Consider the following 14,699-nt stretch of genomic DNA (forward strand, 5'->3'; position numbering starts at 1 on the left):
TTGAGTAGCAGTTTCATTACACAGTGCACTTACGTGATTTTTTCCCCATTAAATACAGCTTTAGGACACAAGTTTTCTATTGTATTACCCTTCTGAGTAAAGATAATACAATTTAATGGGAAAGTGAACACTCCCCGGCAGTCTAGGCCTAAAGCAGCTTAACTAAGGGCTGGTCCGGGCAAACCTGAGCCAGCTGTAACTGTAAGCAACATCAAAGAGGACAGTTTTAAGCTTCATCCTAAAAGAGCTGACCAAATCTGCCCCCCAGACTGAAAGTGGATGCTGCTTCCACAAAAGAGAAGCTTGATCACTGAAGGCTCTGACTCCCATCGTGCTTTTTAAGACCCTAGGAACAACAAGTAACCCAGCATCTATGGAGCGCAGCTGCCTTGTAGGGCAATACGGCATTACGAGTTCTTTAAGATAAGACGGTGCCTCACCAACAAGTGCCTTGTAGGTGAGGAGAAGTACCTGAAATTATATTCTTGATTTAACAGGGAGCCAATGCAGAGAAGTTAATACAGGAGTAATATGATCCCTTTTCTTAGCTCTTGTTAATATACATGCTGCAGCCTTCTGAATCAACTGGAGAGGCTTAAGAGATTTACAAGAGCACCCTGGTAACAAAGAATTACAGTAATCCAGTCTAGAAGTAACAAACGCAAGAACGAATCTTTCTGCATCACTTTGAGACAGGAAGTTCCTGATTTTCGATATATTACGTAGATTAAAAAAGGCAGTCCTTGAAGTCTTCTTTTTATGTGCGTTGAAGGACGTATCCTGGTCGAAGAAAACTTCAAGATTCTTGATGGTTCTGCTGGATACAAGAGCATTGAAAGTCTTTCAATGCTGCTGAAATATTTCTGTACCCTTCGCCAGATCTGTGGCTCAATACAATTCTGTCTTGGAGGTCTACAGATAATTCCTTGGACTTCACGGCTTGGTTTATCCTCTGATCAGGAATCAGGAAACATTTATTACCAAAATATGCCAAACATACAAGGAATTTGTCTTGGCGGTTGGTGCGCGACAGTAGACAGACAAGACAGCAGTGCACAAGTAATAAAATAAAGTAAAATGAAATGCTAATGCAATGGGTTAGTAGAATAAGGCTATGGGTTAGGATAAAACAAGGCAATAAAGTTAAACATTTTAAATATTAAAAAAGTTGCACCAACGAACAAGTAACAAAGTGACGAGTGACGACAAAGTATGTATAGGATATGCACTGCCAACCGTGATACCTTATAGACGGGTGTGTGCCTTTCTCAATCATGTCCAATCAACTGAATTCAGCACAGGTGGACTCCAATCAAGTTGTAGAAACATTTTAAGGATGATCAGTGGAAACAGGATGCACCTGAGCTACATTTTGAGCGTCACGGCAAAGGCTGTGAATCCTTATGTACATGTTATGTTTGTTCGTTCTTTATTTTTAACAGATTTGCAAAAATTTGCAAAAAAGTTTTCACTTTGTCATTATGGGTTGTTGTGTGTAGAATGTTGAGGAAAATAATGAATTTAATTCATTTTGGAATAAGGCTGTAAGGCAAGGCAAGGCAATGTTATTTGTATAGCACTTTACATACACAAGGCAGACTCAAAGTGCTTCACATTATAACATTTCATACAATAAAGTGAAATAAAATGCAGGAATTAAAAGACAATTAAAAACAGCAAATACAATTATAAATTAAAATCTTATTTAAATTGTTTAATTAAAAGCAGAGGTTAAAAGTGCAATGTAGGTAAAATTTAGCAGAAGGCGAAGCTGAACATAAAAGTTTTCAGTCTTGTTTTAAACGTGGTCAGAGTTGGGGCGAGTCTTAAATCTTCAGGAAGTTTATTCCAGCTGTTTGTTGCGTAGTAACTAAAGGTTGCTTTCCCATGATTTGTATTTACTCTGGGAATCACTAACAGATTGGTGTCAGAAGATCTTAATGATCTTGAAGGCTTATGTAGTGGAAGCATATCAGTGATATACTTTGGCCCTAAACCATGTAGTGATTTATATGTGAGCAGTAGGATTTTAAAATTAATTCTCTGACATACTGGGAGCCAATGTAAGGATTTAAGAATTGGTGTAATGTGCTCACATATTTTGGAAGACCTGCAAGGAGACCATTACAATAGTCTAGCCTACACTGTAAAATCTAATTAGTTGACCGTACTTAAAAAAAGTATGCAAACTCGTTGCCTCAAAAAAATTAAGCTCAGTAGTCTTAAGATTAGTGAGTTAGAAAAGCTTGTTCATTTTAAGTGTGCAGTACTAAATCAAGTAGTACAACTAAAACAAAAAAATTAAGTTCATGTAACTTAATAACAATGGTTAGTGTTAACTTAATTTTTTCATTTTGTCTGGACTGCTTGATACAAATTTAACCCCACTTAGAATTACTAAATACCTAATTACTAAATAACTTACTACTCACTCATTTTTTGAGTTCACTTAAATTAAACAAACTAATTTTCTTGAATGGGTCCTTGTCCCTTTTCTCTCTCTCTCTCTCTCTCTCTCTCTCTCCTATTTCTTATCTATTTTTAGCTGTTGTTACCTAATAAAGGCAAAAACACCACAACAGTATACTTTAAAAGAACACTCTGGGTTGATTCAGATGCATTTATTAAAAAAAAAAAATTGCATCATTTACAGGTCTAGGCTGAACAAAAAACATTTGACATTGTTATTACTTCTGATTCCAATTCTCCAATATAACATTTACTCATGTAATAACCTTACAATAATAAATAAAATTACTATTATTCAGCGGTGTTCTGTTCCCAAGAATTGAAACAGCAGACAAATAACTTATAACTTGTGTTTTGATTGGACTGTGTACCATGACATGGACGCCACATTTTTGTGAACTAATTCTATGCATGTAACAGTCTCACAATATTAAACAGGTCAACACCTGATAAATACAGGACTTCAGTGGCACTATTTCCTCCATTAGCATACCAGCATAACATGGTACAGACTTGAATGATTTTTTTTTATTTTATTAAGATAAACGAGTTGCATGAAAGCATCAAACTTTATCTAATAACAGGAGAACATTATTATAACTTTTAAATTGCTGACAGCTGATTTAGCTCTTTACTAGTCTAATCCCGGAGACTGTTCTTCAGAGTTAACAGTTTTGGTGGGAGGTTTTTCTTTCCCAGTCCAAGCATCACAGTCTGAATGAAGTTGAGAGTCTTTGCAAAGCATTTTGGGCATCAAAATGCCTTTGGGGACAACAGAGCGAAGTACTGTCACGTCTGGTGTCTAATGATACAGAGTGAGAAAAGACCAGTTAACCGAGTTATTTGGCAAACGCACAGGTCCAACAGAAAATAGAACAGGTTGGTCTGGATCATCTCATTTAGAACTTGATTGATGAAGTATACAGATCAAAAGCAAAATTAACCTACTTACCATCCAGCTCATGTGCTGCATCAGCTCAATGAGTTTCCGGCCAACAGTTCCTTTTTTTGTTTTGAAAATGTCTATGAGCCGCGGGGTGTACTGGTCCAGAGCCTCAAAGAAGTCTCCCTCAAGATTCTTACTGCCAATTTGATTAAACTCGGCAAACACCCTAAAAAGTAGAGAGGGGTGGGTAGGGATGGAGAGTTGTTAACATTTCAACTGTATTTGGATTTTTAGCCACACATCTTAAATGTATTTTTGACTGGCATTATTTTATTGGTTGAGAACAAAAATATCTTACCTGTCGCTCTGTGAAGAGTGCTGGCCATCGTTCAACCATGTTGTGTACAGCAGGCTCCTTTTTTACAATGAAAAGCAGTTTCACTCATGTTCCTTAGGTCCTTTTGAGTGTGCCATGTTGATAAGTGGACTTTGAGTGCATTGAAAGATTTAAATGTGCACAGGCACTCCTTATGAAGGCATGGTAGTGGTGATATTCGGGTGTGGCACCCATGCATTACGCTTAAGTAAATAGCCCCTCTTTTCAGCACAAAATGTGCAGTACTTACACGTCCACTGCATAGGAAGTTTTTTTTGTCTTCTTAAAAATCTGAAAGGTAAGAAAAGATAAGTTTAACATCAAGGCCAGCAAAATAGAATGAAAACACATTAACATGCAGTATCAGATTTGAAATACCAGATGTATCTAATTGTCAGCTACCAAATGAACACTGCAGTACAAAAGGTAAATGATAAACAACTCAATTATGTGGCTGGACATTAAGGGAACTGTGGATTGATCACTATATGCCTGAGCCTGTAAGGGGACAGTTAAAAAGAATAGAACAATTTAACACAACCAAAGCTGACCACAACGCACAAACATCTTGAGTCCAGTACAAGTAAAAACTGTATCATAGGCCTATTACCCACAAATACAGTATTATAATGTACATATTCTAGACAACATGACCTTAAAGAATAACTTAGGCCACTGAGTATACGTTCCCTATTTGACTGTGGTGATATTCCCAGTCACCCACTGTCTTTGACAAGCACAGACTGCTTTTTTGGTGGCTAAATTTAGCTAAGTTAGCATAGTGCCAAACCTAGCAGGCTAGCTTAAACTAAAATGATATATCAAGACTTGCTCTGGTGTTCTGCCATGTGAATGTCCTCCTGTTCATGGAAACTCACAAACCGCCGGAATCAGTCTCTCATCGGGAGTCAGTACTCAATAAATCATTGGTCTCAGAAAAAAAAATCTTCTCCGACAGCAGGTGTGTTCATGCACGTGACAGCACGCCCGCAACCGTTACACTAACGTTTCTCCTCAACTTTAACGTGACAGTCCTTAATGTTCCCTATTTACAACTGATGACACTGATGAAGAAAATATAGAAAAAATAATACAGCATCGACCAAGCTTCATCCAACGTTACCAGCTAGCGTTAGCCGACATTACTACACACATCATTAGGCTACTAGCAAGCACGAAAAACATGGCGCTTACTTACAGAAAGAAACGGTCTAAACAAGAGTCAAATATTACTCACCAAATGAGCGTGTCAAGCACAATAATGCTGATAAACGGTGCAAAGTGCCGGTGCAGAGATTAGGTGCAGCTCATATGGTCCAGCTCCTCTAATAAGTTCAGCTCCGCGTTGGTCGTTGCGGGCACGGACCGTCACGTGGAGAGAGGACGGATTTGCGCCGATAGTTTGAAAAAAAAAAAAAAAGCAAAAGTACTTCTACCACTCCGTGAAACTACTCCGTTACAATACAAGTACACGTCCTGCAGTGAAAATTTTAATTAAGTAAAAACATATGACCACAAAAAGAAATACTTGAACTATTAAAAGTAAAAAGTAGCATACTCAATAGAGGAAAATGTCTCTTGTGGTTATTATTATTATATATCACCTATATTATTACATATGCAGTGATGTAAAACATATATGGTTTCCCTCTAAAAATGTAGTGGAATAAAAGTACAAAGTAATATGAAAAAAACCTCAAGTACTTTGTACTTTCATGCAGTATTGAGTAAATGTACTTAGCTACATTCCAACACAGGAAAAAAGCACAATTATCAAAAACTTACTTTTTCTAAATTAATCCAACTCAAGCAGACTGAGCTGGTGAGATTTTCCAACCATAAATTACAAGTAACTTACTAAAAGTGAGTGTTAATAGCAATTTCATAAAACTAATTTAAGTCAATTTACTATTTTTAATTAAATAGGATGTTTGGATTTACAGTGTACTAGTTATAAAGGCATTTACAAGTGTTTCTAAGTCTTGAGCTGACATGAGCCATCTAAGTCGTGCGACATTTTTGAGGTGGTAGTAGGCCGATTTTGTTACTGATTTGATGTGACTCTCCAAGTGTAAATCTGAATCCATAATAACCCCCAGATTTCTGGCTTTATTTGATGTTTTCAGGGACAGAGAGTGAAGGTGTTGGGTAACTTTAAACCTTTCTTTTTTAGCACCAAATACAATGATCTCAGTTTTGTCTTCATTTAGTTGTAGGAAATTTTGACACATCCAGTCTTTGATTTGCTCAATGCACTGGCACAGAAGATCTATGGGGCGATAGTCGTTTGGTGATAGCGCTACATAGATTTGGGTGTCATCAGCGTAGCAATGGTGGTCAATTTTATTTCTTTGCATGATTTGTCCTAGTGGGAGCATGTAGATGTTGAAAAAAGTCGGCCCTAAGATCGAACCTTGGGGGACTCCACACGTTACGTCGGTTGTTTCTGATACGAAGTCACCAATGGAAACAAAATAGTTCCTGTCTTGTAGATATGACCTGAACCAGCTTAAGACTGTGCCTGAGAGCCCCACCCAGTTTTCCAACCTGTCCAAAAGTATTGAGTGGTCGACAGTATCAAATGCAGCACTGAGGTCTAATAGCATTAATATTGAAGTTTTGCCAGAGTCTGTGTTAAGACGGATGTCATTTACAGCTTTAATAAGGGCCGTCTCGGTGCTATGAAGAGGTCGAAATCCTGACTGGAAGTTGTCGTGGCAGCCAGTTGAAGCCAGGAAGTGATTAGGTTGTTGTAGGACAACTTTCTCAATTATTTTACTTATGAAAGGTAGATTTGAAATTGGTCTGTAGTTGTTGATAACAGAGGCATCTAGGCTCCGCTTTTTTAGGAGAGGTTTAATAACTGCAGTTTTGAAAGCTTTTGGGAAATGGCCTGTCTGAATAGAGTTATTAACTATTTGCAATATGTCTGTTGCTAGGCAGTCAAAAACATTCTTAAAAAAGTTGGTAGGTAGAGCATCAAGACAGCAGGTGGATGGTTTTAAATTTGTCACCGTTTCCACTAGAGTTTGAGAGTCTATGGCATTAAAGCTTGTCATCATTGCTGTGTTACTTTTACCTAAATAGGGTGGTGATCCAACATTTTTGTTTGAGATATTAATGGCGCGTCTGATGCCTTCAATTTTATCAGTATAAAAGAACGCAAACTCGTTGCATTTCTGTGTGGAATGGAGTTCAGGTGGTATTTGTGTCGGGGGGTTGGTGAGTCTGTCAACAGTTTCAAATAGGGTTTTTTGCCTTATTAGTGTTGTTGTTGATGATGTTGGAGAAGAATGTTTCCCTAGCACTTTTTAAGTCTAAATTGTAGGCCCGGAGGCGCTCTTTATAGATGTCATGGTGAATGTGAAGTTTTGTATTCCGCCAGATTTGTTCAGCCTTCCTGCACTCTCTTCTCTGGGCTGTTACAACAGCAGCTTTTCTCCAGGGTGCCTTTTGCTTACTAGAGCTGGTTTTCACCGTAACAGGTGCAATGTCATCTATAACATTCAAAATTTTGGAATTAAAGTTGTTTACAAGATTATCAGCATGGCATGGGATTAGAGGAGGTAACGAGGAGATGACATTTTTAAAGAGTACATTAGTATGTTCATTGATGTACCGTTTTTTGACAGTTTTTGAATCTGATTGTGTGTCAGGAATGAAAGAAATATTAAAGAAAACACAGAAGTGGTCAGACAATGAGGGATCAGTCACAAAAACATCCGAAACAATGAGACCTTTTGTGATAATCAGGTCCAGGGTGTGTCCCTGACAATGAGTAGCCTCTTTCACATGTTGAGACAGTTCAAATGTGTCTAAAATAGTCAAAAGTTATTTTGCACCCTTGTCATTCAAATCGTCGAAAATTAAAGTTACCAGTTATAACTAGACAGTCAAAGTCGGTAGAAATGCTAGACAATAATTCAGTAAAATCATCGAAAAAATGTGCAGAATATTTAGGTGGCCTGTAAATAATTAACAGGAGAACTCTGGGAGAACCTTTCAATACAACACAAAGATATTCAAATGATGGAAAATCACTAAGTGACATCTGTTTCCCCAGAAATATATTTTTAAATATAGCAGCAACCCCCTCCACCTCTTTTTCCAGATCTACACACATCAATAAAGTTATAGTTGGGGGGTGCTGCCTCAATCAGAATGCTTGCACTATTATTTTGTTCTAGCCATGTTTCAGTTAAAAACATCAAATCAAGTTTAGAAGTGGTAATAAAATCATTGACTAAAAACGATTTGTTATTAAGAGACCTAACATTAAGCAGAGCCATCCTAATGGTGTTATTCACAGGCTTTGGGGTTGACTTTGAGCTGGAGAGAATAGGAATGAGATTTGTTAGATTAGCAGTGTGTCTAAGTTTCGCAATGTTCACTCTCTTGGTGGTCACAACGGGAATGCAGAAGGTGCCATGTTTTGACGTAGGCGACCTCGGGTCCAGCTGATAATGCGGTCTACTGCTGAACCCTTTTCTATCTCAGTAATATTCAGGGCTGCTGTCAGGAGGAGGAGGGGGTGGGCCTAAGGGGGGGGAGTGAGCAGCGTCACAGCTGGGATGGATTTGTGGAGGTGGAGCACGTCTTCGTAGAGGTGGGGGGGCAGATCGGCGTAAGATGGCGTCACCGCTGAGATGAGCTGGTGCAGGTGGATGCTGGGGGGGAGGGCGCTGAGGTCGATCTAAGGGAGTAAAAATAGGAGTAGGGCGGGGGGTAAGTGGGGGTAACTCTTGGAACTCCAAGGGGGAGGAGGGGGGAGAAAGGTTTACTGAAGGGAGGGAGAAAGAGGGAGACGTGGACCTGGATGGGGGCTCTGGGGGGGTGGGAGAGGGATCCTCACACGTAATGGAAGGAGGGTTAGAGGGGGATGGCAATGGCGGTCCTCCTTCGCCGTTTCTGATAAGCTGTGTTTTCTCTTCCTTCTTTGTGGGCTCCTCTTTTTGTTTCGTGTCCTTGGCAGTGGGGACAGATGGATGACGCATGATGTAAAACATGTTGGTAATGAAAAGCTTTGCTCCCATCTTATTTAGGCAAAGTCCATTTGTCTTAAAAAGATGCCTGCGGTCCCAGAAAAAGCTAAAATTGTTGATACAATGCATTGAACGAACTGCACATGCAGTTAAGAGCCATTTGTTGAGCCAAAACAGTCTACTGACATAAAATGTGGAAAAAGTGAAGCGCAGTAAATACTTTTCGGATGCACTGTATATCAGTATTTTATAGAATACATTTTACACACGTATCTTGTTTAACTGCAAGTTGGGTTTCCAAATATTATCCCACAATCAACCAGGTATTTGGTTGATGTCTTCCACGTACTACACAATAGTTTTCATTTTAGCCCAAATAGTTTTACTCTGTATATGAATATACCTCTGAACTTTTTCATAAGTGGAAAATGTTTGATTGGGAGGTCGATCTTTTCTTTTGACTTTTTTCTCAAACTGCTTTCCACAAAAAAACTCAGGCAGGATGAAATCACGAGTGAACATCATTTGAGGGTTTATCAGTTTAAGAGATCCATCATTTTTATTGCAGGACTTTTTGTAGATTGACAATTAATTTGTCAGATAGACAAATATATATTTCAAAACATTTGCAAGATATGTTCCCTAAATCTGCAACAAAGATTTGGGGGATGACAAAAAATGATATACATTTAATGACTGTTATTACATTACATATCATTTAGCTGATGAAAATCAGGAATCAGGAAACATTTATTCCCAAAATATGTCATAAATATAAGGAATTTGACTTGGCGGTTGGTGCGTGACAGTAGACAGTATAACAATAGACAACAAGACAGCAGTGCACGAGTAATAAAGTAAAATAACATGCTAATGCTATGGATTAGTTTAAAATAAGACAATAAAGTTAAATAAAAAAATATTAAGTGCACTAGCGAACAAGTGACAAAAGACTTTTCTCTCAAATGCAGCATTTATGTTCCGTTCTTATAGAAGGCTTCAACGCCTTTTTAAATCTTAATTGCTCCAAATATTTACTTTAAGACGTCTCCCCCTTGTGGGTTCTTATATGACGCTTCAACACTGCTGTCCAAGTGAATGTTTTCCCGCACGTGACGCAAGAATATGGCTTCTCCCGACTATGAATTCTTAAATGATACTTCAAATGTGATGGCTGAGAGAATGTTTTCCCACAGGTGCTACAAGAATGCGGCCTTTCCCCTGTGTGGATTGATGTATGACACTTCAATTGAGATTTCTGAGTGAATGTTTTCCCGCACGTGACGCAAGAATATGGCTTCTCCCCACTGTGGATTCTAACATGACGCTTCAACACTGATGTCCGAGCGAATGTTTTTCCGCAGGTGATGCAGGAATATGGCTTCTCCCCACTATGAATTCTTAAATGATACTTCAAATGTGACGGCTGAGAGAATGTTTTCCCACAGGTGCTACAAGAATATGGCTTCTCCCCACTATGAATTCTTAAATGATACTTCAAATGTGATGGCTGAGAGAATGTTTTCCCACAGGTGCTACAAGAATATGGCTTCTCCCCACTGTGGATTCTAATATGACGCTTCAACACTGATGTCCGAGCGAATGTTTTTCCGCAGGTGATGCAGGAATATGGCTTCTCCCCACTATGAATTCTTAAATGATACTTCAATTGTGATTTCTGAGTGAATGTTTTCCCGCACGTGATGCAGGAAAATGGCTTCTCCCCACTATGAATGCTTATATGAGCCTTTAAATGTGATGACCGAGAGAACGTTTTCCCACAGGTGGTGCAGGAATACGGCCTTTCCCCAGTGTGAACAATCATGTGGGCTTTTAAATCACTATTATATCTGAATTCTTTTCCACATGGTTCACAAGAAAAGGGTTTCTTATCACTATGGACTCTTTTATGGGCCTTGAATACTGATTCATGAGGGAATCTTTTCCCACAGGTGTTGCATACATATGGTTGATCAACTCTGTGGGTTCTTCTCATGTGGCACAACAAGCTTTTTCTATGTTGAAAGTATTTCCCACAATCTCTGCACAAAAATCGCTTCTCACTCGGAGGAGCTGGTTCCTTGTTTGATGTTAAACTAAGTTTTACTCCTTTCTGATCTCGGCCATCAGATTCATGAGGATTGTGAGAGAGAAGCTGGTGGTCATTGTTTAGTTCAACTACAGCGGTGCTTTCAACTGAAATGTATTCTAGAGATGTTTCCTGTACCACACTCTCAGCTTCATCAGTACACGAGTCCAGAAGTTGATCTTCACCGTGGCCTCTTTCCTCACAAGTAGGAGTCAACGTAAAGGCCTCCTGCTTCAGTTCAAGCTGCTCTCCCTCTGGACTGGTGCAGAGTTCCTCCTGTTCCTCTTTAATCTCTGGAGGATCTGGGTCCTCTTGGTCCAGACTGGGCTTCCTCTCCTGGAGACAGAGCTGCTGGTCAGAGAGAAGCTCCTCCTCCTTACAGACACGTGACTGTGGGAGCTCTGGAGGGACAAAAGGAATAGAAGACAAACGTTTGAGCGTATAAATACAACGAGTGTTTATAAACCATAAACATCACGTGTCCTACTGTTCTATTAGTAAGTTAAAGAACACGTTGGTTTGAAAAAACGTGAATAATGTCTCATCTTTATTGCTTTAGACCAGCGATTCCCAAAGCGTGGGCCGCGGCCCCCTGGTGGGCCACCAAGGTACTGCAGGTGGGCCGCGAGAGGTCGTTTACAATAAATGAATAAAAAGGTTTTAATTTTCAATTTTGAAAAGTTTGAAATGAATATAAAAATATGTATGATTCGGCACATTAGTTATGTGAAAAATTAATTGATGAAGCAAAAACAATTTAAACGAACAGATTGGTTAATGGTTGATCCATACTGGTTGTACACGGCGCGCAAGGCGCTCTGCCAAACATGCTAAAGCTCGTCTGACGGCGAGACGCTGAGCGGCGCTCAAGCGCGTGAGATTCGGAGCTTGTTTCAGGGCGCGTCGGAGAAACAAAGCTGTCGTTCTTGACGAGCACATAATGAGATTAAAGAGCGAGAGACGGTGCCCTTTTCATTACAGTAGCTGAACCATCTTAACGGGGAAATAAGGTATTCTAAAAGGAGCCCTTGGTAGGCGGCGTGGCTGGAGAGCAGCCGGAGATTTAAGTCGTGGATGGCGAGGGGGGCGGCGGGAGCGGACGCATCTCGCAGTATCGATCGGACCCTGAAAACACCGACACATCCCACATCCCCCATCGCCAAACGTTTGACTGCTACGGCGGCAAATCACCAGCCGGTCTGCGAGCTGGACGCATTGGTCTTAATGTGCCGGTAATGATGGTAAATGATGGTTGTAGCTGGTTGTCATCTTCCAGTCCACTACGGTTACATAAAGGTGTCGTTTGTGTTTTGACAACGTTGTATCTCATAATTTCGACTTTCTATCCCCTTTCTTCAGTGCGGAAATGGGCTTCTATAGTTGTGTGAATGCATCGCTCCGGCCAATCCAAAGACGGGGTTTGTAACTAATCAGGTGTACAGACCATGTGACTGGCTCCGCCCCCTCACTGTCAGAACGAACACCGAGCGCGTAGAAAACTCCTTCGAGCGCGAGCAGAGATTCTCCTCCCTCGAGCAACGAAGTTCACGTCTCGCAAGCGAGCAAATACTAGTGATGGCAAAGTGAAGCTTTCCAGCCAATTGTATCGTGAAAAGGTTCATGCATTCAATGCATCGCAAACTCTATGATGACCTCTGCTGTTGAAAACCCATAGTGCATGTTTCGCATAGCCTACCAGTATATTTTGGCCCAGTCTCTGTGGGTTGAACATGATTATGAAAAGTTGAACCAATAAATCATCTAATAAATACATGGATTCCTATATGAATAAAACTATTGTTTTTTAGGTTTGAATTGTGTCCTTGTTTGTGTATTTCAATTCTCTGTACATTGGCAAGAAGTGGAACAAACATACTAGGAGAATAATGAATAGAAATATATATATATATGTAGGTAATATAATTTAAAACACCAGCAAGTGCTTCCTACTGCATGTGCAGTTCATGGCAGTCATAGGGACTTAGGTGAATTGTTTGAATGTGGAATGTGGGAAGTGATTTATAGAGGAAAGGTCAGTTTTTAAGGGGCAGTGATTGTGCTTTTGGACAGGTTTTTTATGACAGGATATTGAGGTGCTTGTGGACACATGGGATGGGGCATTGTTATTGATTTTTTATTGAGAAACTATTTTCTTCACAGTATTGGGGTGGAGTCGGTTTCTTAGATACCGTTTCCCCAGCTTTAGAAAAAAGGCGCTCACGCGGCACGATGAGGCAGGAATGCTCATAAGATTACGTGCTAATACAAATAGATGTGGGTACACATGTTTGTGTTTGACCCAATATTTTAGCGGGTCTTCACTCCGTGGAATGTTTGGCTCAGCCAAATATCGGGTGGTCTCCACAATAAAAATAAAAATCCATAATTACACAGTATAAATGACAGACTTTGCCTGCCTATTGCTAACCGTGTCAGAGGAAATCAAATTGAAGTGCTCCCACATCTCGGAGCGACCTCTCTTTGCCACAGGTTCCATTGTAAATTTGCTCTTTGCTACGACTACTACAACAACACTGACTATCAAACCGACAAGCCCGAACCCTGTTTCCAGCCCATTGAATCAAATCGAAGCGGTCACGTGACTGTGCGCCGGAACGAAGCTTCGGACGTCACTGATCACGTGATCAGCAGCGAACGAACCGAGCACCGATACGTTCGCCTTGCACTGGTTCATATTTCGACACAAGCGTCGAAGCAGGAGGGTCGGAGGGAACAAGACTAGCAAATACCTCGCACGAGACGGACTTTTGCTGGCGGATGTTTGATTTACGCGCGCGCATCAACCTGATTTGCGCTCTCGAATTTTGACAGTATCTGATAGACTGCAGTATCTTATGCGCCTTATTGTGCGGAAAACACGGCCCATGAGCTCCGGAGAAAATGGTATACAAAACATACATTGTCGGTTAATACATTTTGAATCAAAATTAAATTCATATGGTCATTTAATCATCCCTAGTTTATGTTTCGATCAGAGTTGTGATTAAAGGTTTCGGTGGGCCGCAAAAGATTCAGATATTAAAGTGGGCCGCGGAATTCTTGAGTTTAGGAACAGCTGCTTTAGACAAATGAGTTTTTTTAACAAAGTTGTACTCACCTATCCTGTGTAATCTCACTTCGGGTTTCCAAAACACATCCAACAGTCTGCGCTGCCGGTCGATCTCCTCCTGGTACTCGACGACGGTTTTTAAAAACTCCGAATATTTCTTCAGCAGCAGCAGATAGTCGCTCGTTGACAAACTCTCTCAAATTCTCAACTGAAGACATTGTTGCTTAATTACAAGCCGTAGTTAGTTAAATGAATTATCTGCACTGCCACAAGACAAAGCAACGGCTGGGTGTCACACTTTAAAGTTCCGACTGCAGACCTCAGTCACATTAAGGTTCCGCTTCTTACTATGATCGCCGGTCAGCTGCCTTTTTCTTCCTCTATTAATTGGATTAGCGGGTCGCAAACAACTTGAATAGATGCATACCGCCACCTACTGTACAGGAGTGTGGACTTTGAGTGTTAAATCAACATCGTTAGCTGGTAATTGTTGTGTTCTTCCAAGGAGAAAGATTTCCCCACATTGCATTGGGACCACACTGTAACGCCTTTAAACCGCATTCTTTGGCTGCTGTACTGATAGTCCAACCAAACCCTTTGCCTTTACTTTGGATGTATTCCCAGCATTCATACAGCACCTTTGTTGCTGGAAGTTCCTCTCCAGAACTCTGCAGCTTCACCCAACATGCCAGAGCTCAGGCAGGACGAAATCATGAGCGAACATCACTTGAAGCTTTATCAGTTTTATTGCAGGACATTTTCTCAGATTGACGTTAATGATGTGTGTAGATATATATATGTGTGTATATATATATGTGTGTGTGTAT

The 14,699-nt window shown here is 40.2% G+C and overlaps 1 protein-coding gene and 1 pseudogene across 5 annotated transcripts; both read right to left on the minus strand.

The window, feature by feature from the left end:
• Positions 1–2,606: 2,606 nt before the first annotated feature.
• LOC144383573 (uncharacterized) lies at positions 2,607–5,109 on the minus strand. Of its 4 annotated transcripts, none has more exons than XR_013451010.1 (5): positions 4,969–5,109; positions 3,982–4,022; positions 3,714–3,770; positions 3,422–3,581; positions 2,607–3,271 (listed from the first exon to the last, which is right to left on the minus strand). XR_013451010.1 is itself a non-coding variant. In XM_078081587.1 (5 exons), the coding sequence occupies exons 1-5, from the start codon at positions 4,597–4,599 to the stop codon at positions 3,104–3,106; spliced, it is 462 nt and encodes a 153-aa protein (XP_077937713.1). In that variant the 5' UTR covers positions 4,600–4,929; the 3' UTR covers positions 2,607–3,103. The 4 variants fall into 4 exon arrangements, 2 of the variants coding, with proteins under 2 accessions (XP_077937713.1, XP_077937712.1); XM_078081587.1 differs by lacking the exon at positions 4,969–5,109 and adding an exon at positions 4,564–4,929; XM_078081586.1 differs by lacking the exon at positions 4,969–5,109 and having other exon boundaries at positions 3,982–4,291.
• Positions 5,110–9,237: 4,128 nt separating this feature from the next.
• Positions 9,238–14,195, minus strand: LOC120827068 (uncharacterized; annotated as a pseudogene). The gene is made up of 2 exons (XR_013451014.1): positions 13,921–14,195; positions 9,238–11,203 (listed from the first exon to the last, which is right to left on the minus strand). The product of XR_013451014.1 is annotated as an uncharacterized LOC120827068 (transcript).
• Positions 14,196–14,699: the final 504 nt, after the last annotated feature.

The sequence above is a fragment of the Gasterosteus aculeatus genome, chromosome 10, assembly GCF_964276395.1.
Source record: "Gasterosteus aculeatus chromosome 10, fGasAcu3.hap1.1, whole genome shotgun sequence".
Classification (NCBI taxonomy): Eukaryota; Metazoa; Chordata; class Actinopteri; order Perciformes; family Gasterosteidae; genus Gasterosteus; species Gasterosteus aculeatus.